This window comes from Takifugu rubripes, chromosome 19, assembly GCF_901000725.2.
Source record: "Takifugu rubripes chromosome 19, fTakRub1.2, whole genome shotgun sequence".
In the NCBI taxonomy this organism is placed as follows: Eukaryota; Metazoa; Chordata; class Actinopteri; order Tetraodontiformes; family Tetraodontidae; genus Takifugu; species Takifugu rubripes.
Window position 1 is genome coordinate 18,097,774 of NC_042303.1, and position 24,647 is coordinate 18,122,420.

The following is a 24,647-nucleotide window of genomic DNA, read 5'->3' on the forward strand; positions in this document are numbered from 1 at the left end:
CAATCATCATCATCCTTTATTCAAAGGTGCAATAATTAGTAAGTAAAATTAGTAAAAAAAAATAAATTAGTACTTACTATAATTAGTTGCTTTAATTAGTAGTAAATTCTTATTTTAGCAATAGCCTGCTGGGAGGCAAAGAGAGGGAGTTTAAGTACATATTCAGGGAAACAAGATCCCTTCTCACATGCAGGTGGATTAAATTTACACCTGTGCTGTGTCAAAAGATCAGAGGGTCGTTACCACGTTGGTGATGATGAAGGTGACCCAACAGGTGACCCAACAGGTGACCCAACAGGAGACCCAACAGGTGACCCAACAGGTGACCCAACAGGAGACCCAACAGGAGACCCAACAGGAGACCCAACAGGAGACCCAACAGGTGACCCAACAGGTGACCCAACAGGAGACCCAACAGGAGACCCAACAGGAGACCCAACAGGTGACCCAACAGGAGACCCAACAGGTGACCCAACAGGTGACCCAACAGGAGACCCAACAGGAGACCCAACAGGTGACCCAACAGGAGACCCAACAGATGACCCAACAGGAGACCCAACAGGTGACCCAACAGGAGACCCAACAGGAGACCCAACAGGTGACCCAACAGGTGACCCAACAGGTGACCCAACAGGAGACCCAACAGGAGACCCAACAGGTGATCCAACTGGAGACCCAACAGGAGACCCAACAGGAGACCCAACAGGTGACCCAACAGGTGACCCAACAGGAGACCCAACAGGTGACCCAACAGGAGACCCAACAGGTGACCCAACAGGAGACCCAACAGGAGACCCAACAGGAGACCCAACAGGTGACCCAACAGGAGACCCAACAGGTGACCCAACAGGTGACCCAACAGACCCGATCAACCTGCAGTTCACCACCAGTTTCTCACAGCTCAGTCAAACCGGAAGCTGAACGTCTAAAATCAGTTCCAGTTAATCGGGTTAAATGATTTAGACCCACTTGTTCCCCTTTGGTGGGATGATCGATAACAACACTTGGACCTGTGATAGATAATATCACATGTTCAACACCCAACCTTCATCTGGACCCCAGAACCAGCAGACGGGACAGGACAGATCTGCTGTTTACCCACATTCATGTCAGGGAACAAACTGGTTTGGAAAATCAGCAACACATTTTAAATGATTGTATTTCTAAATAACATCAATAGTAATAAAAAAAAATGGATGTCTGACATGCGTGTGCATGTAGGAAAGCTGGGCTCGGGCTGCCGATGGCTGGGACCCAGCAGACTCCGCTTTATTGACATGACGCGGCGTCAGTGGCGGAGAGGCGTTCGCCACCTGGAAATCAGTCCCTCTCCCTTTAAGTGGGAGGTGAGCCCGAGGGCGCTGCGGACGGTGAGTGCTGGAGAGCAGAGCAGAAAGTCTCCGGGACCGGCAGAGACAGAGCAGGGCTGCGCTCTGCGTCTCCGACACCTTTACGCGCCACAGCACCGTCCCCCGGCAGCGCCACCACCGCAGGCAGCGACCCCCCGCAGCTCGGACGGAGCCTCTCCGGGGCCCCTGCGCACGGACCGAGCGGCAGCCGCTGTCCCGCAACACTGCGCGGTGCCGTGAATGCGGTGAGGAACTACCGCCGGGGAGGAAGAGCGGGAGTACGGAAGTTTTCTCTCTCGTCTCACTGGTGAGTGAAGACTTTACAAAGTGTGAAAGGTCTTTTCCCTGTGCGTCAGAACTCAGCGGAGCGTCGCGTTTGCTTTTGAAACTTTCTAAAACTTCACTTTGGGACATTGTTGTAAAGTTTCGCGGTGGCGCTGAACCATCATCCTCATCTGACGCGCAGTCCGTGACATCTTCAGTGTGCATGTGCCAGAAATTTCAGGCTCACACTATAATCAGGTTTGATGGTGAGGAGGAGGGTGATGATGATGACAGGCAGATGCAGTGGAGCAATTTCAGCTTATTCGGGTCCGATGATTGTTTTTTTAATTTCGGTTTCAGAATCATGTGATTGTTCTTTTTAAACTAGCTCTTGAGGAAGATACTGTCATCAGCTCTGTTCTGCGGCTCTGATGCAGAGTTCAGGGTCTCTGCTCTGTGAAAATGTCAGTTAATTGAGGAATTAACTGAGAAGGTGGTTTTACTTTTAGAGGCAGACTGTAAACTGGAACCACACGGGAAGCCTAATCTGTAGCCTGTCAGCAGACAGACGGGGGCTTTTCTCCTGCCTCAGCCCCACTGGTCACCCACGTCCAGCCCCAGGAGCCATCATTTCTGCATCAGATGACGGCTCGTTTCCGCTAGATCCTCTTTATATTGACAGAAACCCAACGTGCACTCAACTTTACATTCAAACTCTCAGGAGTCTCCGACCTCCGTCTCTTTCTGTAGAGCTGCATGTGTGCATCAAGCTGTTCCACTACAAACACTCCTCTCTCTCTCTCCACACACACACACACACACACACACACACACACACACACACACACACACACACACACACACAGAATAAACTAGGAGTGGTTTGCCGTTTCAACCTTCACCTCTGCCACCACTCCCTCAGGTGAATGGGTCCATGGAGGACGACTCCTACCTTCTCTCTGCTGTCGCGCTAACAGTAGCCAAAGCTGTTCGAGTCCCCTCATGGGATTATTCAGACACATTGGCCATAACGTGATTAGACATACTGTGATGGTGCGTAACGACCCGGCCACGCTAGGCAGGTATTTGAGTATTGAGATTGGTTCTCCTCTACGGCTGCAAAAATGTTGCTCCAGCATGTTTCTACGGTAGCCTGGTGTGGACAGACAGCCTGGAACACAACTTTGCTCTGTGCGTTTCAGAAGTTGTCAAGGTTTGCTGTGATTTGTTCAATATGTTTCATGAACAGCACCGCTGATCGTTTGGAATAACAAATCGATGCCTGCGCCTCATAAATATTCTGCCCCTGCAGATGTCCCGAGCAAGGACAAGGTCCTTGTGAGGACCCTTTTGTAATTATAATGTTTTTTTTTTGTTTTTTTTTGTTACTTCCACCAAGACCTACAGAAAGAGTTGATGTAACCCCAGCAACCCTCAAATCAATAGGAAGTCATCCATTTTGGATTGAATAGTCATTTTTGGGCCTATTTTCTGGCCTTTTCTCCACTCTTGGCCGTTGATGGAAATCCTCTCGGGGATTACATTCGATCCTGCTGAGAATTGGTGCACATCAACGAGGCAAGATGGGAATCTCAAGTTAGCAAAAACTAGAAAAGTGGTGAGAGCAATTGCCTGGAAATGTAATTTTGAACAACTCTCAGTACCACATATTAAACTTGTGTTTAATGTAATTCCATCTGATGGAGTCCTGCGCATGGGCGGGGCACTACGCCTCAGTAGTGCCCCCTTGAATCTAAAAACAACCCTTTGATGAGGGGTTTTTAGTAGGAGGATGAAAAGTGGTAGACTGATAAACAAAAGGCTCTGGCACCTCCAGTCTAAAACAAACAGGAAGACGGCCATTTTGATTTAAATGTTTAATTTGGGCCTGTTTGAGCCAATTTCCCCACCTGCTAGTTGAATGAAATCCTCTTTAGGAATGAGTCGCTCCGAGACCCAAACATCAAAGGAAGAAAGAAAGAACAAAGAAATAGGAACAAAGATGAAGGAAAGGCCAGGGGTCACAGGAGAATGGAGAGAGGGGGGGCAAAGGAGAGCGAAGGCCTGTTTAATGCCGCTTGTAGCTTAGATTATACTTGTTATTCTTTGTTTTGTGTTTTTTTTTATGTGGGTATTTTACGTGCTTGTGTGTCCTCTACATGGGACGCATCCACAAGGGCAGCGGAGCAGACAAAGGTTTTGTTATTTTTTCCTCCTCCTGACCTCCTATATCCTGTGGACATTGTTCTCTGAATCCTATTGAAGCAGCAGTCCACAGAGACGCACCACAGCGGAGAAGAATGGGGTGTCTGTAGTCCTTCATCGCAGTGTGAGGCCGAGCCAATCACACGGCACAATGCGAGGTTCTGGGAAACCTGAGGATGTTTTTAAATGAGAACCTTGATCCGCATTGTCTGCGCTGGAGGAGTGAGCAGGGCAGCTAATCTTGAAGGGGGTCCTTGGGCTGATAAACATGACAGGTGACGGATTTATCCAGGCCCAATTCTTCCCATCAGCGTCTTCTCTCAAATGGATCAGAACCGATCTATTGATCTGTCTTAGAGGGAGCAACTGAGTTAGCAACAGTTTTGATGTTGGGTTCATCATTTGACTGGTATCAACACTGCAGAGGAGCAATAAGAGCATCACCACCATTGACCAAACCTCCACTTGGAGGTAGAACTGATTCCCTGTGAGGGGTTATCTCTTTTTAACTGTCATGTAGTTTCAGTCATAAAACACATTTTCTTTTCACAACAACACAACCTTTGACTACTTGCCAGACAACACAAGACTTAGGAATCCTTCGCCAGCAGCTCATAATAATTTTTCGCTCTTCTCCGGTAGTTACTGGACTATAACTGGCACTTATAGGTGTTTTTTCAAGCCTTGATGGGGTGCAGCAATTTACTCGGAGTTAATTACGAGTATGTACTTAAAGTTTCTATTCACAGCTGGCTCTTATTGTCCGACCTGTTGGCTGGAAATTATTCGCATTGCAATTTACATCTTCACGTCCTTGACAGGCGGTTCAAGTCTCCAGTGCACAGTATAATTCCACATGTAAACACTGATGTAGCTTGCGTTTCCCTTGGCGATGATGTAGGCCGCGCAACAATGCCTGCGTCAGCTGCTTAAGTAGAATGGGATCGCACTTTTAGGCTCAAGGAAAATGTGCAACAAGCACCTGAAAGTGGACTGAAAATGAGGAGACGTAACGGTTAATTAGAGCCCCGAGTATTCCACTTTGCAGCCTGCGGTTGTCGTGCTGTTGCACGGATTCTTTGCCAACTCTTCAGTGCGCTGAGTGCTGCGTGTGGCATTAAACTTTATGTTTGGAATAATCCAAGAATGTAGTCCGACCAAAGCGCCATCCGGCGTGGAGGACGTTTCACGCTTCACCTTTTGCGGCCACGTAGCGCCCTCCATGGAGTGGCTTTTATTCCAGTATGTGTCTCAATAATGAAGAAGAAAAAAACCCCAAACAATTCAGCATAATGTGATGAGAAGGTGTGCACGGGGTCGCTCTTCCTGGGCGGTGATAAAGTCTTATTTCAAAGATGGGCCACAGTCAGAGACACCGAGAGGCAGCAGCAGCAGCAGCAGCAGCACACAAACTCACACAAACCACCCCGTCAGCTTTGACACACAATTTCAAGGTAAGATTCCACCTTTAGACGCAGCAAGCTCTCGCAGAAGCACAAACAAGTTGATTGTGATTAGTTTGCCTCCTTGCTTGCAAGGTTAAATACCTCTTAGACTTTTTACCTCTTTATATCGGCACCTTTTGTGCGGTTGTTTACGTGCGCGTGCTAATGTGCAGCTCTCACCGAGATGGAAGCTGGGCTCTGTGAAGCTGAAGGTTAAACAGGGATTTTGAATATTTCGTGTCATTGGCGCTGATTCTGTTCAGCACATCATGCTGCAAAGTGTGTTCATCTTCTGCCAGCTGGGCTCTGAATGTGCACTCATAAGCTCATAATAAGGTGCTAATAATGCAGAAGTAAAGCCCACACCGTCAGACACGGCGCGCTAATAACGACAGCTGCAAATCCAGTTTTTGTTTAAGAAGAAAGAGCGGAAGCGTCCCTGAACAGCAGCTTACATTTCTCATATCGCTTTAGAACACTAATCCAAAATATAAATAAGACTTTTCTCTCTCTTGTCTGGTTCTCTGTTCTAAGCATCATTCAGTGTTTAAAAACACGCTCCCACAGGTTCGAGGTGTGTTTAAGGAGTTGTGTGGAAGCTTTTGTGTGGAGGTGCGTGGCTTCGTGTGTTTGCCAGAGTGCCATACCCACAGGTTTGTTTTGTCTCGCTGTTCCCATTATGATCCTCACATAACTGCAGCGTATTGTTCTGCACACGAGGCATGAAGGAGCAGGTTCACGTGGGGGGGTTGTCACGGTAAAATGCTGTCAATTATGCGTCTGAGACAAAAGTGTCACGGGAGAAAAAGTTTGTAATGGAAATGACCTCTAATGTACAAGCAGCCTGAATAAGCAGCATAAAGGATGTGTAGGTTTAAAAGGATTGATAAAAATGTGTTTTTCTCATGACGAATACGTGGGAAAAATCAAGTGTTTTATGCTACACAAAAGGATTTAATGTGATTTGTTTGTCCTCAGAGGTCATCTGCTTGATTGGCGAGCGGTTGCCCCGTAAGCGGTCCACTTGTTCATTTATGTACGATTTTGAGAATTGAACCAAAAACCTTTGATGCCTGAGTTCTGCGCAGGACTCAAACCACCTGCCTGTTTCCCGTCCTCATAGCTGTCCTCAGACTCCAACACGGCGCTGTTGTCGCTGTGGGGTTGTGGATTTAAAACGAACCGTAGCGGTTTGAAATGCACGTTCCTGCGCACGTTATTCAGGTGCAAATAGGAGCGACCGCATGTTTGCTGGATCAGCACCTCGCAGCAAACGTTCATCCGTAAAGGTTCGTTCATTTCACAGCAGCGGTCGCGTCTCCAACCGCTCAGATTTGTCTTTGCTCCTCCGAACAGGTGAAAAAGGTCAAATTCTTCAGTGCACCTTTGACTTGATCTTCTGTAGCTTCTGGCCCTTGAGTATCTCCAGGGTGCCGATCTAAACCCTCAACCTCCTCTAAACTGGGTGGAAACATTCGCTTCATGCAGCATCATGTTCTACTGTGTAGAAGAAATCTCTAATGCTACTTTTAGGTGTGGATTTTGGTGTCAGCAGTTGTGCCGGGTTACGCTCCACCAGGCTGGTTTATCTGCTTCGGCTCATCCAGCTTTGACTCAATTATGCTGAAGAGGAACCAGGATTATTACACGAGCCCGTTTCAAAAGCAGCCCCTCGCAGCTTTAGGTGGCCCCCGAAAGGAGACAGATCAGTCATTTTCTTCATTTTGGCTTTGCAAAAATGAGTTTGAGTTTCACAAATAAAGTCTGGTTACTCTTCATGTCGGCTCTTGGTGGGAGCACCTTGTTCCGCATCTGGGTTTTTCCCCTTTGGCGAGCTCTCGGTTGAGAAGATCCAGGTGGATTCTACAGTATTTCACTGTCTTTCACTCCTTTTCTTTCTTGCCTCTGTTGTTTCGCCTGCTAACGGGCTACAAAAACAGAGATTTCCCACCATAGTCCAGTTAAATCTGTGGGCCTGCGAGTCTTTATGGATCCCATAGTTGAACTTCAGACATGATCTCCTGTTTATTGGAGCTGGTTAGGACTCATGGGGCTAAGTTGTTTTGTAGCATAAGCAGCCATACTTGAGGGAAAGACACATTAAGGCCCCCCGCTGTGTCTCAACGTTCAGATGAGAAGGACCTCTGCAGAATCACCTGTTGTGCTCCTTACTGCTCAAAGACGTTTCCATAGTAACATTTCAGAGCCATGGCCCCCACTCCTATAAGACCCTGGGCAAACATAGACCCCCGCCACCATTACAAACTCCATAAAACACACATGCATTCTTGCACGCACGCACACACATATGCTGTGCACACGTGGTTGCTCTCAAGAAGCCGCCGTGAATGGAGTGAGGATATAAAGTGTGCTGGGCTAAAAGAGCGGGTACATTGTGAGAGTAGGGCCTCCTTTGTCTGAGCTAGCCTGAAGGGGCAGGGGTGGAGAGCAGTGGGGGGGTTTGGAGGATGAAGAAAAAACATGGCTTTCATACACATCCTTTCTTCCCTTCCTCTTGTTCTATCTCTTTATTGGTACCGTGTTTTGTCTTCCCTGTACTCCTCCCCCCTTCTTCCCCCTCCTCTCCTATAAATGCCACAGTAGCCTTTTGCTAGCTGCCACAATGGACGACCTGTTTCAGAGGGAGAGAGAACGAGAAAGAGGGAGATGAAAAAGAGAAATGGCTGCCTTTTAACCTGCGCTTCTAAATGGCGGAAGAATAAAGCATCAGTGAATAAAGCCGGAGTTCTGGTCTCCCTCTTTCCTCCCTCTTCAGTCTTTTTGTGAAGGGCGCTGTTGTGTCATCAGTCTATTTTTACTTCTTATTTAGAGAAACGGCGAATGCTTGGGGTGGGTGGGGGGGCTAGAATGGCAGGGAGATGTATAATTACTGTTCATACGTAACACTTACAAAAAAACTTGCCTGATGTAAGATAGAAACCTCAGCCTAGACCCCCGTAAACTCCCCTGGTATTGTTACAGGTCAGCGTCCCGTTTGTCTCTTTGACAGGAATTGTCCTTGCAGAGAAACACGGGTTTAAAAATGAATGGTCAAAGCAGCGTTGGGTGTTTTCATGCTGACGCCTCCACCTGTGTGAGCTTCTGATGAGCTTCTCCTTTAACTGTGAGGGATTCCCACCTCCAGAAACACTTCGTTTTGAAGCTGCGCTCCATCGATATTTCCCATTTCCCGTCATATCGGCGTTAAAAGCTGTAGCTTGGGAATTATTTTTGTCTGGATTATTTAGGTGGCCCTGGTCTGATATGGCAGCAGACCAAAGTGGCTTTCTCTGAGAGCCTCCTGGTCACGGATGGGTGCTCGAATAAAAACGAGACGATCTCGTTGGACAGAGTGTAGTCGCATACGTCGCCATGGCCGATCCTCCGGTAGCTTTCACTTTCCTCCCTTCTCCTCCTGTTTGAACCAGACATCAGTCCAAGTTTAGCGTCTGGCCCTACGCAGCCGAACATCTTCTTTCTCTTCTGAGGATCAAGAAGAGCGTTTTGAGATCCGAGCCGCCGTCGTGTGCTTTGAGAGCTTTATTAAACCTCCAGAACCTGAAAGACAGGAGAACACGTGAATGCAGAGAAGTTTTGTAGATTCATCAGTGATGAATTTTCCCTCCGAATTTTTATACAGAGTCAGTTTTCCATCACACCATATCTTCATCATCAGAAAGGCTGCGGTGGTAACAGGCTGGTTCCTCGGTTCCCTCTCTGTGTGTGTGTCTCTCTCTCTCTCACACACACACACACACACACACACCCACACACACACACACACACACACACACACACATACACACACACGCACTGTCTCAGTGAGAGAGATAAAATAAGACAATAAAAGAAAGACAAAAATGAGGAAACTGAATATGTGATCTCGATGAGCGTATTGTTGGGACTCTGCATTAGTGGTCCAGCACCCTTGACATCAAAAGGCCAAGAGAACAGAGGAAGAGAGGGGAAGGAAAAGAGAAGAGGGCACAGCTTTTGTCTCCAGTCAAGAGAGCTCATTCCCTAATGAGTCCAGTGTGAGGCAGCTTTGTTTCAGAGATGTGTGTGTGTGTGTGTGTGTGTGTGTGTGTGTGTGTGTGTATGCGTGTGTGTGTGTGTGTGTGTGTCTCGTTACCTATTGAGGGATCATTTAGAAAATGCTGACCTTACTGGGACCAGTGCCACACAAGAGACGAGTCGTCCTGAACTGGAGCTTAGGAAGCCTCCCCCATACATTTCTTTCATTCACCACTAACTTTACTGACAAATGCAACGGAAATGAAGCCGGGAAATTTGCATCTCGGTCGGCCACGTTCGATTGTTGCTGCGCTCGTCTGTCAGCCGTGAGACCCAGAGCAGAGCATCATTAATTTACTGACTCTGAGAGGCGTCCCCGCTGTGAAAGACGGCGCTGCTCCTCGTGTCTGACAGTGACGTGTCGGTGTGATCGTGCTCATTATCGTTCTGAGTGCTGATCCTGACAGGTCAATAACTGCTCCGCTCTGTAAACCATCTCATTCTGTGGCTGAAACTCTGACAACAGCACAACGGAAAGCACCAAAATGATCCCGAAGCATCACAAAGGAGGAACCCACAGATGAGCCTGGTGCATCTGCTGTGTTTACCTGTGGATGATGCTTTAGCTACGACTGTGACGAGATAAGTTGGACGCTGGAAGAGGAAGCGACAGGTGCTCTTTACAGGCCGACAACCCGCCACGGAGAACCAGCGTTCCTCAGAACGCTGCAGCAGGACCAGACGGTGGTCAACACCTGCTTGTTCTGCTGACCACCACCAGCCTCACTGAAGCTGAAGGAGTGATGGAGGTGGAGCTGGAGGTGTAGAAGAGGTTCTCAAAAACACATGTCCCGTATGTCAGGGGGAAGTTGCATTAGTTCAATCTTTCATTCTTCCTCCCAGCTCCACGTTTCAAATAGCAGCAACAGAGGAGCCTGGATGTCCTGGAAACCGTCGTCGAAAACAAATCCGGTCTGTTCGGAATGAAATCGCACCGGTTTTGATGTTTCCGTCGGGCCCGTCAGAGCTGCAGCAACGGTTACCTGCAACAACGTGCTGATTATGCAAATCAGGCTGCTGCGCTGTGGTATTTGAAGAGGTTCTTTGTGCTTCCCCCCTCCAGTGTGGGGTGGGGGGTGGGGGGGGGGGGGGGGGGGGGGGGGTGTCAGAGGTAACTGAAGTGGGGCGTTAATGACGAGGGAGCGAGCCCGTCTCCATGGCTTGTGTGCAGAAAGGAGAAATCTCTCCATTCACCAGGGCAGCAGAGGATCAGGAATATTCTAAATGTCCTTTATCTTGAGCATTTTTTTAACTTTGCATATTCCCCCAATTATTTATAACCTGCTTAATGAACAAAAGCGACACGTTTTAGACATTTTTATGCAAAGGGTGAAATGCAGGTTAAGGGAAAACAAGACAAGTTAGATAATATAAAGATAATAAAGAACATCTTTAGTAGAAGGAAATGTATACAAAATATGTGTGGGTTGGGATTGCGTGTGTGTGTGTGTGTGTGCGTGTGTGTGGGTGGGTGTGTGTGCTTTTATTGAGGTGCGGTGTGTCCTTATGATGTTTTTACCCGCGGGCCCTCAGCCAAGCCTTGCAGGCAGTCGCTGGCACTGATCGCTACATCATCTTATCATCCCTAAGTAAATAGTGCGAGCTATGAAACATTTCCCCAAACATTTGTTGATGCGCTTCACACCCGTCTGAACAGGACCAGAAATGCATCGTTTAGGCTCACAAAATGCAGTCAGAGCGCATCAGTGCAGGCGTTCTCGTTCAGGACAGGAGTGGGTTTGAGCTCTGCTCACTGAATGATGTGATTTTCAGGTTTGGATGCCCCCCCTTCAGGGAACAGCCACCCCTCAAAGTGACTGCAGTCATCATTTATCAATACACAAACCTTTAAATGTCTTCAACGGCATCTTGCACGGCATCTCTGTGTGCTCTGCTATTCCGCCTGTGGCGTCGGTCAGACAGGGAAACGGATTATAAACTCCCCCAAGGCTCCTGTCAAAGGGAGAAGAAAGAGAGTGAGAGAATAAGAAAATAAAGGAACAAAAGAACAGCACCGGGGAACAACAGAAGGGTTCTTCGCTGACAGTCCCCCCGGGGGAGGAGGGGGGGGGGTTGACATGTTAAAACTTGTTTGCTAACTGAAGGTTTTGTGTGAAGTGATTCTGTGTCACGAGAATTGTAACGTTCAAACGCTGTCGGCGCTCACAGGAGGGTAGCCGATGTGTGTCTGGGGTGTCTGTCTCTGTCATGCTCCATTACCCCCCCCCCCCATCAGGAGGTCGGTGGGGGGGCCAGGACAAACATGCCCCTGTAACAGCGCGCCATTAAACAAGCCGCTCCGTAATTATGTGGACTTTATTTCGGACTGTGTTTAGAGACGTTGCAGCAACAATTGGAAATGTAAAAGCTGCGTTGGTGGAGCGTGAGAGCAGCTCCGGTAACCTGATGGACCAACATCTGACCGGCTAAAATCACGGCTGGTGTTTGGGGGCCGCGTGAGGTGCTTGATGTTTTGAACACAGCGAAGTCAAGTGGAGCCCAAATGATCAGAAGAGCTGAAGACAGCGGCAGAAACCAGCGGCACCTTTCAGAGATCCCACTCAACACAGATTCCTGGTCCAAACCTCCGGTTGGTTTAAGTGTTTGTTAACGCCGCGCATGAGTATTGCCAATAATGGCTAGAGTTGTGCAAACAGACCCAAATAGCTCTAAAACTATACATCACATCTCATCGTTTGACGTCTCGGTGGAAGCAGCCGAAGAGTTCGATGTATAAAACACGCATGTTGTTTAAAACTTGCGTCATTAAGATAGAAACATTTTAAGGCCAATGTGGGCCGATAATATCGAGGCCAGGCAGGAGCAGTGGGGAAAAGGGTGCCTGGCTCAAGGGCACCCCAGCCCATGGGAATTGAACCCTCCTGTTACCAGACCGGTTACCAGTTCCTTTCCTCCCAGCCACGGGTTTGTCCCCTGGTCGTAAACGTTCCTGCCCTGCTGCTTCCAGCAGCTGCTTCCACGTCTGTTTTATTGTGATTTCAAAGCAACTTGTGGCGTGCGCCTATAAAACCTGAACAACCCTGCAGGGGCTCGGGAGGACCAGGCCTCAATCCGATACCCTTCAACAAAGGCAGCGCTATGCAACTAATGCAGGCCACACGCGCACACACTTGCATATAGGCCAATTTTGCATTTAAGTAGATGTGAGTGGTGTGATTACAAGCCGGGTTTCTATTAGTAAGACACTGTGAGCATTGTTTTTAAAAGCCCCTTTGTGTAGGAGACACACTGTGCGTGTGTGTGTGTGTGTGTGTGTGTGTGTATACTGTACATACCGGTACACTGGCTGTTAGTGACAGATTCTCTGCATACCTCTGCGGTGGCACACACACACACATACACACACACACACACACACACAAGTGTGTGAAAGACACCTGTGGCAGTTCAGCACAGAAGGGGTTGTGACCCAGGAATAACTCATTGGGTGGGACAAGACGACAGACAAAGCAGGGGTCAAAGGGTAAGTTTGTATTGTTCCCATCCTAAGTTGTGAAATTTCTCTCTTAAATAAAAAATAAAATGTCACGATCGTCCTTGATGAGCTTTATTTCATTCCTCTGACATGTTTGCTGGTCCCTACATAGCTTTATCATTGTCTCTGTCTCCCCCACCACACACACACACACACACATACACACACACGCGCGCGCACACACACCCGTAATTATGTGAACAGTCATAAACCAGGTGGTATCGATTGAGCCGAGTGCTGCAGGTTTGGCTCCCGGCTGGATTTAATGTGCTATTTGAGCGTGTTCTCTTCTGAAAACTCAACCTTGTGCAGGATGCAGAATGCACACGCACGTTTGTGCACGTTTGTGCACGTTTGTGCACGTTTGTGTACCAGTCTACAGATGGATTTGTGCTCAAATGTAACTTTGACGGTGGCAGCGGGATGTTGTCTGAGCGTCACAGATGGAGGACGACTTTGTTCTCAGCTTGGACTGAGTGTCACCATGATAACGTTCCTCTGATCCTTTAAAGATCTCACAGGCAGAAAATCTGAAGGCGGCTTTGGGGAATTTCCCTCAAACACACTCCGAGCTCACTGATGTTCAGGGTCCTGGACCACGGTAGACAGGTGGCTTTCTTCAGAACTGCAGGATGCAGCCTCCATGAGTTGGGGAAGGTCAGGTGGGGGGTGTCTAAGCTTCGCCGTCCTTTCTGCACAACGGTGGCGCGCCGCTTTTTTTCTGTGTTCCCGAGTTGGTCGGCACATTCCGCTGGCATTGTTATCCGGCCCGTTTCCTGCGGCCGGTGGCTTTTGTCAGCCTCACCCCCATTGTTGGAACTTCCTTTGTTCCTTGGCTCTAACAATGGCTTTTTTCTGCCTCTTAATATATATGTGCACTTTCTGCCCTTGTGTGTTCTGTTTGTTTTGTTCTGCTGTCTGCTGTGTTTTTCTTTGGTCCCGCTGCAGAGCTGGAGCACAGCCCATGCTCAGCCTCTGTTGCTCCACCTGTCTCTCCATTCATTTGTCTCCCACCATTCACTGCCACACTGCTGTGGTCCTGGGGTCATATAGGAGGAGGTCGCGCTCCTAATGCCGGCTTTCTTCTTCCCCGGGGATGTTGTGAGTGTGGGTGTGTGTGAAGGTGATGAGGCTCAGGTGGGGCGAAGGGATTGGCCAGCTGGGAGAGATTATCCACCTGTGATTGGACGGCTGATGACACAAGAGCTTTTTAAACTTCATGGGAACACCAGTGTGTGTGTGTGTGTTGTGTGTGTGTGTGTGTAGTGAAAGCTGGAAACAGATTGTGGTTTTGTGAAGTGAATAAAGTTGTTCATCTTATGCTGATCTGAGCTGATGGCCTCTTTTGGGGGGGGGGGGGCGGCATGCGTGTTAAGTGTAGGTGAGGCCTCGACGGGGGACATAACACACACCCAAACTCATGTTTTGATAACTCGGTTTATCACCTTTTACTGTCACCTGTGCATTGTTCCCTTCCAGGAAACGCCTCTCTTCTGCTTCATCGCATTGTTGTAATGAAAATTCCTCTTTCTCCTGGAATGTTTTAGTTGATACAGGAAGTGATGGCTTTTATGATGGGGGTGCAACATTGATTCTAAGAATACTGAAACAATTCTGATTGACAACAGGAGGAGTTTATTAGAACTTATGATGTGAGGTAGTGTGCCTGTTCTACTTACCTGTTTTCTTTGTCTGGCTACAAACAAGGTTAACAACAACTTCTGAAGATTTGATCCACCTTTTACGGCAACCAGACTGATTTCGTGATCTAGAAATTAAATGTACACATAAGACCTGTCGAGCTGGATGGGAACATTCCATTATTTAAGTGTATGAACACATTATCGTGACGTCCCCAGCTGTATCTGACCTTAAAAGAGGATAGAACCGGTCTGTTGTATCAGTTCATCAGCAGGCTTTAAAGTTTTATCAGACATCTTCACACATTGTTGTTCCTCCTTTCCTTTGTCTCTGATATCATCTAGCAATGAGCGTGACGAGTGCCCAAACCTCACCACGCCCAAAAGACACTCATGTTCATGTGGTGTTTGTCTTTCAACAGAATGGTTGAGCCGAGCCCTTCAGCACTTCTCCTCGTCTCTGGAGGAGATGTCAGCATGGCAGGCGTTGGAGTCAAAATAGAGCACGAAGAGCCTTGCAGAGGAGGAGGACTCATGACCAGCATGGACACCATCAAGACGTCTCCCTCACGTGACTGGCCAGGGAGTCACCCGCTGGAGGTCCGCCAGTTGACGCCGCCTCTCTCCTGCTCCCCTTCGGTAAGATGCCGCGTGGTGAGAGAGGTGGTCCGAACTGGGAAAAACTCTTATTGTTGTTTGAGAGCTTGTCTTTGTCTCAGCAGGATGGATCGCCAGGTAAAGAGCTGCCCCACAGGCAGAGCCCCTCGGGACAGAAGGAGCTCTCCATAAGTCGAGCAGAAGGACAAGCTAACTTCAAGGAAGGTTTGTGGCAGCACTCATGATGGCCTTATTGTCCCAGTCCTGGAAAAATCATTAAAAATGCATAAAGACTGAGGCTAATTTTTAAGAAAAATGGCTCCAAAGAGCAACAAGTGGCACCGGAAGAAGGTGTAAATATTTTCCGTTTCGGTGTGGCAGGGCTTCCTGAGAGACTCTTGTACGGTTGTTCTTCCCCGTTCTCGTTGTCATACGTCACGAGTCTATGAGGTCACGCCGCAGTGGGATACAAATGCATCTGTTCGCGACTCATTCATCTGGACTGTGCTTATCTGATCAAACACGAGCGCTCGGTGCATGTTTGATACTTCGGAACAGGCTCTTTGGGTAGGAGATACTGGGAACTTGAAGGTTTTCTTTCCCGTCGACCCGTATGTGGAGCCCACTCTTCTGCACTGGATGATGTCAGAGTGTGTTGTGCAGTGAATTTTGCTGCTGATCGGTGCAAAACTCTGCAGTCTGCCGAAAATCAATACCTGGAAGTGGCACTGGTCCCGAGGAGCCAGGGTGTTTTTTTCCTTGTCTCTTTTCTGTTCGCGTCCTCGCAGGCAGGCTAAAATGCTGCTCCTGAGACTCCCCCTGCCCTCGGCTCGTTCACCAGCTTCTATTCTTCTCTGTAATTTTTTTTTCTCAGGTTCTCTCTAAAAATCTGACCTTGGATTGTTCGCTGTCCAAATATTGATCCACTCAAACACTCAGAACTTCTCCCAGACACACAAACAACCTTTGCCCCCCGACACCTCGGACGTCTTCCTCAATCAAGGCCATTAGGGAAGCAGCGGAGCTTCTGAGAATGTAGCTCAGTCTGATGGATTTTATTTGCAGCAAATGTTGTTTGGTGCCACTGAGTGCACAGCGGCACAGTTCTGCTAAGTACCTGTTGTTTGCTTTTGACAGTCATTCCCACTATTGAGAAGTTGCTGAATGCAGACTGGAAGGAGAAACTTCTGGATAAAAGCACGGTGGTTGCCGGACAACTGAAAGGTCAGCTTCTGCACGCCATCAGTTTACATTCCGCACCTCTGAAACACTCCTGAGTGTTACAGCTGTCTCGCCTGCTTCATTAGACGTCGAGAGAATTTCACTTCAGAGTGTCAAACTGATCGATTCAGAACCGTTCCAGATGTACTGAACTGTAGGTCGTTAGAGTTAAATGCTGCAGTCAGATGAATCGCTGTTTTGTTGTCATTTAATCACCATAAATGCATCTTCATTATTAATTGTGTCTCATTATAAGGCAAATGGACCCATGACAATTGATAAACGCTTACCATTAAACTATAAAACGGGCGGGGCGCGGCTGATGTGCTTTGGATGAATCCATGACTAATATTTGCTCCGTGTTGACCTGGTAGCTACTAACCAGAAGTCCATCAATCCCCTCTGCAGAGCGCAAAAACGACCTAAAGTTGGTCGACTGTGTTTTGGATTTTCTGATCTCAACCCTCCCAAAGAGGGCGCCGATATGTCGCTTGGAGCCGACCACCTTGATCGGGTTGCATCGGTGTTCCAGTCCAGCGAGTGGAACTGTGGCTGCACTGCTAATAAGTTAACGGAGATAAACATTTTAATTAATCAGGCTGAACGTGCAAATTTCAGCATCCCTGGTTGAAACATGGCATCCATGGGTCATGCAGCTGCAGGAGATTATTTTCATGTGAAAGCATATTAGAACGTTGTCGTATGCAATAACAGGCGTCACGACCCTCATCGCGGCTCTGCTGGATGCTCAGACTGTTTTTGGTCCCTGACCTTCAGGTACCCCAGAGTCTCTGGCTGAGAAAGAGCTGCAGTTGGTGATGATGATCAACCAGCTGAGCGGTCTGAGGGAGCAGCTGCTAGGAGCCCACTCAGAGCAGCGCAACATGGCTGCGTTGCTGCTGGAGAAGCAGCAGCAGCAGATGGAGCTGGCCCGGCAGCAGCAGGAGCAGGTACCCCTCACACCTCCGCCAACTCTGACTGAGCAAATAACACAAATACACAAATACCAGCATGTGAAGATGTGTCTTGTGTGTCTCAGATTGCCAAACAGCAGCAGCAGTTGATACAGCAGCAGCACAAGATCAACATGCTTCAGCAGCAGATCCAGGTCAGCCTCCACCACGACCCTCTTGGAGGCGGCTGCCTCAGACGCGCCACAAGTCCTGCCTAAGATGTTTTTATCCTGTCTCGTCTCAGCAGGTGAACATGCCCTACGTGATGATCCCTGCTTTCCACCCCAACCCTCAAGCCCTCCCAGTAACCTCTGAACCACAGATGACGTTGCCACTGCAGCCAATCCCGTGCAAACCAGGTGAAAACACTGAGAGAGCCACAGCACACGAGAGTGAAAACACGGACACCCTTTGTAATGACCCTTGAACTCTGGGGGCCTTGAACTTCACTTGATCATCTGTAAAAGACCAGTAAAAGATGTGACCATGGGCCCAATAATCACTCTGGCTGAGACAAACGTCTCCTGACTGGACTGTAGGTGACAAGCTGAGTCTCATCCTATTGGATCCCTCATGTGTTGGTGCATATATGACCCCAGCAGGTCAATGAAAAATGCCCTGGGCCTCTGAATTCAGTATGATTTCAGTCATTTAAAAGCGTATTCAAGCCTATAATCACCCTTCCAATCAGGCAATAGCTCTGTCCGTTTAGGGACAAAAAGAAGGCAATCAATTCAGCCTCTTGCCCATTTTTAAATGCCTCTACCCTTCAATTCAATGCCTGGTTTTCAGCAAATACAAAGACACAAATACAGACTTGAACAGTAGAGTTGATGGAAGCTTTCATGGACTTTGGGTGTTTGCACAGTTAACATGCATCAGAGGGTACAGCTTAGAAAGCTGCAGCCTTGTTCAACCATGCTTTCACAAGTCTGTGCTGTGCTCGCAGGTCACCTTGTGTTCTCTGCTTTTCAAACCTAAAAGACACAAGGCCACTCTTTGAAACGTCGTGGGCGGCCTGTAAGGATAACCATTCACTTGCGTTCTTTATTTCATGAAATATTTCAAGCTGTGCGAGTGCTTCAAAATGTTTTAGCAGATGAATGCTGAAAAAATGTGTAAGACTGTTCAGCCTTGTGAAAGAGGTCGGATAAAAGTTTGCAGTTAACTTTTCTTTGAAAATATCCGAGGAACGTTCTTGTTGCGGTTCGTTTCGGTTGAGTCTCCCGTCGGTCTGATTGCGCTTATTGGACTCATCCGTGCTCACTGTGATGGATGCTAATGCTACTCTGGGATAGAGGAACAATGGAAACTACAATGGGAAAGCTCCTCAGACAGCCAAGAGTTTATCTTTATGGGATGTTGCTGTCACAGACTGTACGTTTTCTAGTGTTCAGACTGGTGGTAATTCACTCCGCGTCTCCCTTTTCCACCTCTCCCAGCCGTGGACTACTCCATGCAGCTGCTGCAGAACCCTCACCCCACCACCGTCAAGAGGACCAGCAGCACCTTCCGACAGGTTCTTCTTTTGTTCGCTTGAATGTGCAACACAAACAGCCGAGGTCCAAGTCCAAGCTTTTTAATGATCAGGGTGTGTGGTCCGCAGTAGGTGTGTGCGTCTCCTTTTGTCTGCTAAGAGTAATGAGTCGCTCTTTTTTCTGCTGAGCTGACGTGGGGAAACAACCTGATTAAACAAAAGAAAAGAGAGAATGACAAGAAGACAAAAGAGTCAAACACTACTAAGGTGTGGCAGATGTGCATGGGCTTGCCAAGCCTCTCTGCATAACTGGAATAGACGCACGCCCTTGTCCTCTGTTAAGCCAGAATGTGTGTTTACATGGCCTCACCCTTGCTCGTCTGTTATCACTGTGTTTTTAGGAAGCCAGTCAGCCCTTGAATCTGACCTCTAAGCCAAAGGGGATGGAGCTGACGAAGGCACAAAGTCCACAAAGTCTGGAGATGGGTTCTCTGGCCCTACAAGGAGCCTACAGGTCAAGAGAGCTTCATAGAGAGGTGTCCCGCAGCCCTCAACGGACTGCCCTCGGTGGGTCCTGCTGACAGTCAGACTGAAGGATTCCGGTTTATTAGATCCAAAATGTTTAATCCCATCCAGAATCCATTAAAATGAATTGCTCATGACATTAATGATGTGTGTTGAAGGGACGTGGTCCATTTCTCTGTCATTCTCTTATCATTTGGTCCTCATTTTCTTTCAATCTTCCTGTGGTTTTTGTCTCCAGGTTACCTTGGAGACGGTGATGTGGTCACCCAGGCCATTCACGATGCCAAGCTGCTCCTGCGGAGCCACGGTACTGGGGGGAGAGAGAGGGAGAGAGAAAGGGACAGAGACGGAGGTGGAAAGATGGTGAGCTAGCGTTCAGAGCACGCGGCCCTTTACTGACCTGCTCCGATACCCTCCCGGTTACATAATCATCCCTTTTAGTCCCACAACAGAAACATTTGAATGCAAAATGTGATGCAAAGTGTAATCATCAGTAACGCTTTTGTCCATTGTATACGCTGTATTTTTGTGGTTTTAGTGAGGACGGAGGTTTGATTTGGAAAACAGCATTGAAATGAATTCATGTCAGCCTTTCCGTCCCAGCTTTTTCCTCCGCTGCACTGGCGACAGCGTTGCTTAGAACCATAAAAGGTCCTTTTGTACCGCTCTTGTTTTCAGCGGTACTCCGAGTGTTATTTTTGTCCCGTGTCCATACAGGTAGAACCTCATTCTAAAGCCTTTTACAACCTACCTTTCATAGTATTCTACCTGTTCTACAAAGAATTTAAAGGGTTTCATTACAACCTTTCCCTCACTGCAGCCTTTCCCAGCGGTGAATCGGGATCTATGGCCAGCTCCTTCTGGGGGCTTTGGCAGATCCCTTCCCATAGCCGACTAACCACTATGTTTGTTATGAACTAGACTTCACTGGCTGTGTAAAGACTTGCTTCCTCGCAGGCTTCAGCCTTGAGGAGCACAGCTACAATTCCAGAGAGGTGCTGAGCCTCATTCCAGCTGCTTTACGCTCCAGTGCAACCGCGCCGGTCTGAGCCAAAGGTCTGAGGTCACCCTCGCAAATTCTGCAGTCAGACGTTTCGGCGTCAATAAAAGCTTATTTTTCCACCTCCTGTGCTGGTTTTGGATCCTTTGAGGTGTGTGAAGCTTTGCTCCCAGCTTGGTCCTGGAGCAACAGCTGTCGCAGCCTCACAATAGCACAAAGGTCTGTGTGCGGCATTGACCGAACCACCTGCTCGCTCCCTCTTTGTCCGCTGAAATACTGTAGTCTGTGGCTCGCTCCCATTATCTTTCACTGTCTCACCTCTGCCGCTGCGTTAGCACAGCTCTGCCCTATTTTGGTGACACGACTGTGCTGCTACATTCCCGTCTCTGTCTTTTCTCCTTCACCTTCCCGCCTTCAAACAATAAACACCCTTCTGTGCCCCACGCAGCGTTGTAATTTCCTTTCTTTGCATTTATAGCTCAGCATTTAAATGGCAGCTGATGGGATGAGCGTGCACTTTCTTTACCTTAAATAGCGCCCGTGGTGCACACGCGTGCCTTAAACGTGGGCCTTGAATACTGTCGGTCACCATTTAAGCTCTGCTCCGTGTTCAAAGTGTCCCTTTGTGCTCCAGCATGAAGGTGGACTGGATGTCCGAACTTACCGGATCCCTCCTCTGTTTTTATGCAGGACTACAAAGAGCCTCCACGCAGCGAGAGGATCTCCCACTCTGTGCGGGCTGAAGACAGACGTGACCTGCAGTCCACAGAGGACCACATCAGCAGTGACTCCGAGGGTAACCGTGGCCCCATGAACACTCATTTTCATCTTTTTTTTTCAGTTTTTGCAACATTGTAGACTTTTCTTTAATCTCCACATGTATCAGGTGCTAGTGACCGTGTCTCTCGTGTATAGGCACCGTTCCTGCTTCTGGCCCAGGCAGCTACAGCGGGCCCCGGCCCTCCCCCTCCTCAGGCCACATAAAGAGACCCATGAACGCCTTCATGGTATGGGCCAAGGATGAGCGCAGGAGGATCCTGCAGGCTTTCCCTGACATGCACAACTCCTCCATCAGCAAGATCCTGGGTAGGGATGGGTTTCACTCTGTCACTATTCTGAGACATAGCTTGGCACATGGGAGGGCACGCACAGCCACCTGCTACACACACACACACACACACACACACACACACACACACACCCCATGTTTGTCTCAGGACCTAAGAACCAAAGACTCACCCTCAGGTCTTTTGTTGAGAACTGCTGTGAGCAGCCTTTACTCAGATACAGTTCATTCTTAGTCTAATATATCCAGAATAAATCATCTATGGACAACATATTTATGGAAAAAGACGCCCGGTCTAAACGATCATCATAACAAACATCTGCATCCTTGCGCATCAGTGTTGAACTGATACAAAGCCAATATATCACTTCCTAGTTCCAGATTTTTTTTTTATGTTAAATGAAAATTTGCTAAATTGAAAATGTGCGTATTCTAACGAACACTTCTGCTGTGGCTCCATCTTCCCGGCGTGGCCCTCAGGCTCCAGGTGGAAGGGTATGTCCAACCAGGAGAAGCAGCCCTACTATGAGGAACAGGCCAGGCTGAGCAGGCAGCACCTGGAGCGCTACCCTGACTACAAATACAAACCCCGACCCAAACGGACCTGCATTGTGGAGGGACGAAGGCTGAGAGTGGGCGAGTACAAGGCCATGATGAAGAGCCGGCGGCAGGAGCAGAGAGCGACCTACACACACAGGTGCGCACCAACACACACATAGAAAGTACACATCCTGTAAACATGGCCAGAGATAGGTCCAGTTCCTCTCTACCGTCGTCTTGCTAGTCCAGTTAAACCATTTCAGTCTCACTGTTTGATTTGTTTCTTTGACAATAATTTAGAAACAAGACTTTGCTAAGATATAAAAGCAAACAGATCTGTGTCATGGATGCAAGCCTAATCCCAGTAGCAGGAATTGGTCCCTTACTGGTCCGCAGAACCGGATATCAGTAGGAATAGGAATGACTATTGGACATGGAGTCACTTTGAAAATACCATCAGTTTATTCCGGTGCTTCAGGATCACGCAGCAGAAGTGATAAATGGAGCTCAAACTGAAATGTCTCATGTGTCCATGTCCCACATTTGTCCTCCCAGTCAAACGGAACCGCCACCACTCCATTACTCCAACAGCGACGGCCAGTTTCCAGGCGGCGGCTGCAGCTCGGTCTCGGTGGCAGCCGTCCCCTTCCACCCGGCCTTACTGGAGCATTATCTGCCACAGGTTCCGGCCCCGTCACATCGAGCGGAGGGCCAGACCACGTCTGCGTCTCTGCCCAGGGACAGGGACAGGGACAGGGACAGGGAGCGTGTGCCATACAGCGAGGAGGAGGAGAGTGATGGTGGAGAGAGGAGCGAGGGCGAACTGGTGCTCCTCACAGACTGAACGTGAGGGGAGGGATTGAGAGGGGGGGAAACCTGTGTGCTGGGGAGGGAAGTAACTGGGGGACCTGAGGTCCTGACTCTGTGAGGAAGCTGTCTCTGAAGGGGGGGGGGGACGATGTGCTCACATTTGTCCCTTGAAGTTTAACATGTACACACAGTTGAAGCGCTTATCTTACTGGTTTCCCTTTACAGACATGTCAGCACCTGTTTTGTTGTTTTTATTTTTAGGATCCAGATGTTGGGATGCAGTAAGTTTTCTTGTTTCAAGTGTGTCTCTTGTTTTTTTTTTTTCTTATGTTACCTTTGAGTCGGACTTCCTTCTGACGGAGCTGCACGTTAGATCAGTGCTTCCCCCTGCTGGACGGCCAGTGCGAAAGGAAGAGGTTCTTTTAGATTTTGCAAGCGCTTAAAGTCCAGAGTAGTTTTGTGGAATTACTGCAAAAAGATCTCAAGAAGAGAGGTCGAGCCTCAGAAGAGGCAGGTTAAGTGAATTTGGTGTTCATTCATTCATTCATTGAGTGAAGAGTGTGCTCTGAAGACACAAACGCATTTAGAATCCTTCCCGCCGAAGGAAAAGGGTATTCTTTTGCTTCTCTATCATTTGGTGGAGATTCAAAACCATCGCTCCAATCACTGACTCAGTCAGTCCAGTTGAGTCGGGCTGAACCTGCTGTGGCCTCCAGAACCACCTCCAGAGCTTTGTTTACCTCAGAATGGCACATTTGCCTTTACTTTGTTTGCTCGAGTGTTAACTCTGTTGTTCAGCCTCTGCTTGCCGTGTGTATATCCAGTGTTTTTGTTTTATTTGCTATTGCAGCCCCCTGCAGAGAACATCCATAAAAAAAAAAAAATCTTTAATGTAAAACGGCAATGTCGGGTTGTTTCAGGAATTCTCATTTTCTTCTACAATGATTTCAGGTGATTTCAGGATCCCTGAAACTGCACCAGAGCTGGAGATTTTCCACGTTTGTTAACTGTCGTCTTACCTCATCTTTCATGCTCCCGTGCTCGCGCCTCCTCCCCGGTTTGTGGATCACATCAGCCCGTGAGCACATGTGGGAGCAGTAGCTGTTTATCGTCATGTTGTACTCGTGGCGTGGCTCTCTGCTGCCGGAGAGCCACTGCTGACAGTGCAAGAGTTGAATATTAGCATTGAATTACCCACTGGACCATTTCAGGAGAACAGAGATGCCCCCAGCCCCGAAACAGCCCCACTATTTTAGAGACAAATCTTTCCCCAAATTCTCCACGGTACTGAATTAACTCGTTCCACCAAAATCAAACAGGAACTGCCGTTGTGACGATCATGCAGGAGTCCGTCTGCGCAGTTTAAAACCTTTTCAGTAGAGATGAGGTGGGGATCGGTTGGGAGACTCACCCCTACTGATAAACAGGCTGCAGATTTGGAAGTCATCAATGTTAACGTTGCTTTAGGTCTCATAACTCCTTTAATGGCGACTCTCTGGACCTGGAACCAGACAGAACGGTGCCGAGCGCTTCTCCTGAGCTCGGGCCGTTTTTAGCATCCTAGTTCTCAACACTCTCACTGACAAACCTTTCCTTTATGACTGCTGGATGATAAAATAGCTGGAAAATCATTTGGAACTTTGGGTTTGGCTGATACAATCACCGTGGGGGCCGTAGTCATGTTTCCAATGTGGTGCAGACTTGCTGAGTTACCTGTCATCACCCCTGCTGATGTAAATATAAAAGAGACTTTATTTTGTTTATAAGAGCCTGTGTAATTTAAAGGTGTATGTTTCTCTATGTTTTCAGAGTTTTGTGGGTTTTTTTGTTCCCAAGACAAATAAATTGCTTGTGTTAAAAGTTTCATTTATTTTCAACCCATTTCCCATTTCTTCTCAAACAAGAAAGTCATCTTTTATTCATCAGAGGGCCCTATCTATGAGTAAATTCCAGCCATGAACAAAGACATTTGACTCTTATTTTTC

At 48.1% G+C, this 24,647-nt stretch overlaps 2 protein-coding genes and 1 long non-coding RNA gene across 5 annotated transcripts; 2 read left to right on the plus strand and 1 right to left on the minus strand.

Annotated features, from left to right (window-relative positions):
- The first annotated feature begins 150 nt into the window (after window positions 1–150).
- LOC115246827 (adenylate cyclase, terminal-differentiation specific-like) lies at window positions 151–1,640 on the plus strand. Its single transcript, XM_029826428.1, has one exon. It carries the CDS (start codon window positions 254–256, stop codon window positions 956–958), a length of 705 nt encoding a protein of 234 aa, XP_029682288.1. The 5' UTR covers window positions 151–253; the 3' UTR covers window positions 959–1,640.
- sox13 (SRY-box transcription factor 13) lies at window positions 1,377–24,522 on the plus strand. 3 transcript variants are annotated; one of them, XM_011614384.2, is made up of 14 exons: window positions 1,377–1,656; window positions 14,896–15,112; window positions 15,193–15,295; window positions 16,208–16,294; window positions 17,069–17,241; window positions 17,331–17,399; window positions 17,489–17,603; window positions 18,687–18,763; window positions 19,123–19,288; window positions 19,485–19,609; window positions 20,937–21,042; window positions 21,162–21,332; window positions 21,793–22,009; window positions 22,408–24,522. In XM_011614384.2, exons 2-14 carry the CDS (start codon window positions 14,897–14,899, stop codon window positions 22,694–22,696), a joined length of 1,914 nt encoding a protein of 637 aa, XP_011612686.2. In that variant the 5' UTR covers window positions 1,377–1,656; window position 14,896; the 3' UTR covers window positions 22,697–24,522. The 3 variants fall into 3 exon arrangements, with proteins under 3 accessions (XP_011612686.2, XP_029682287.1, XP_003973791.3); XM_029826427.1 differs by having other exon boundaries at window positions 17,492–17,603; XM_003973742.3 differs by having other exon boundaries at window positions 1,378–1,656; window positions 15,196–15,295; window positions 22,408–22,696.
- On the minus strand, window positions 18,456–20,911 carry LOC115246828 (uncharacterized). Its single transcript, XR_003885916.1, has 3 exons — window positions 20,773–20,911; window positions 19,092–19,556; window positions 18,456–18,928 (listed from the first exon to the last, which is right to left on the minus strand). It is a non-coding gene; the product is annotated as an uncharacterized lncRNA (long non-coding RNA).
- Window positions 24,523–24,647: the final 125 nt, after the last annotated feature.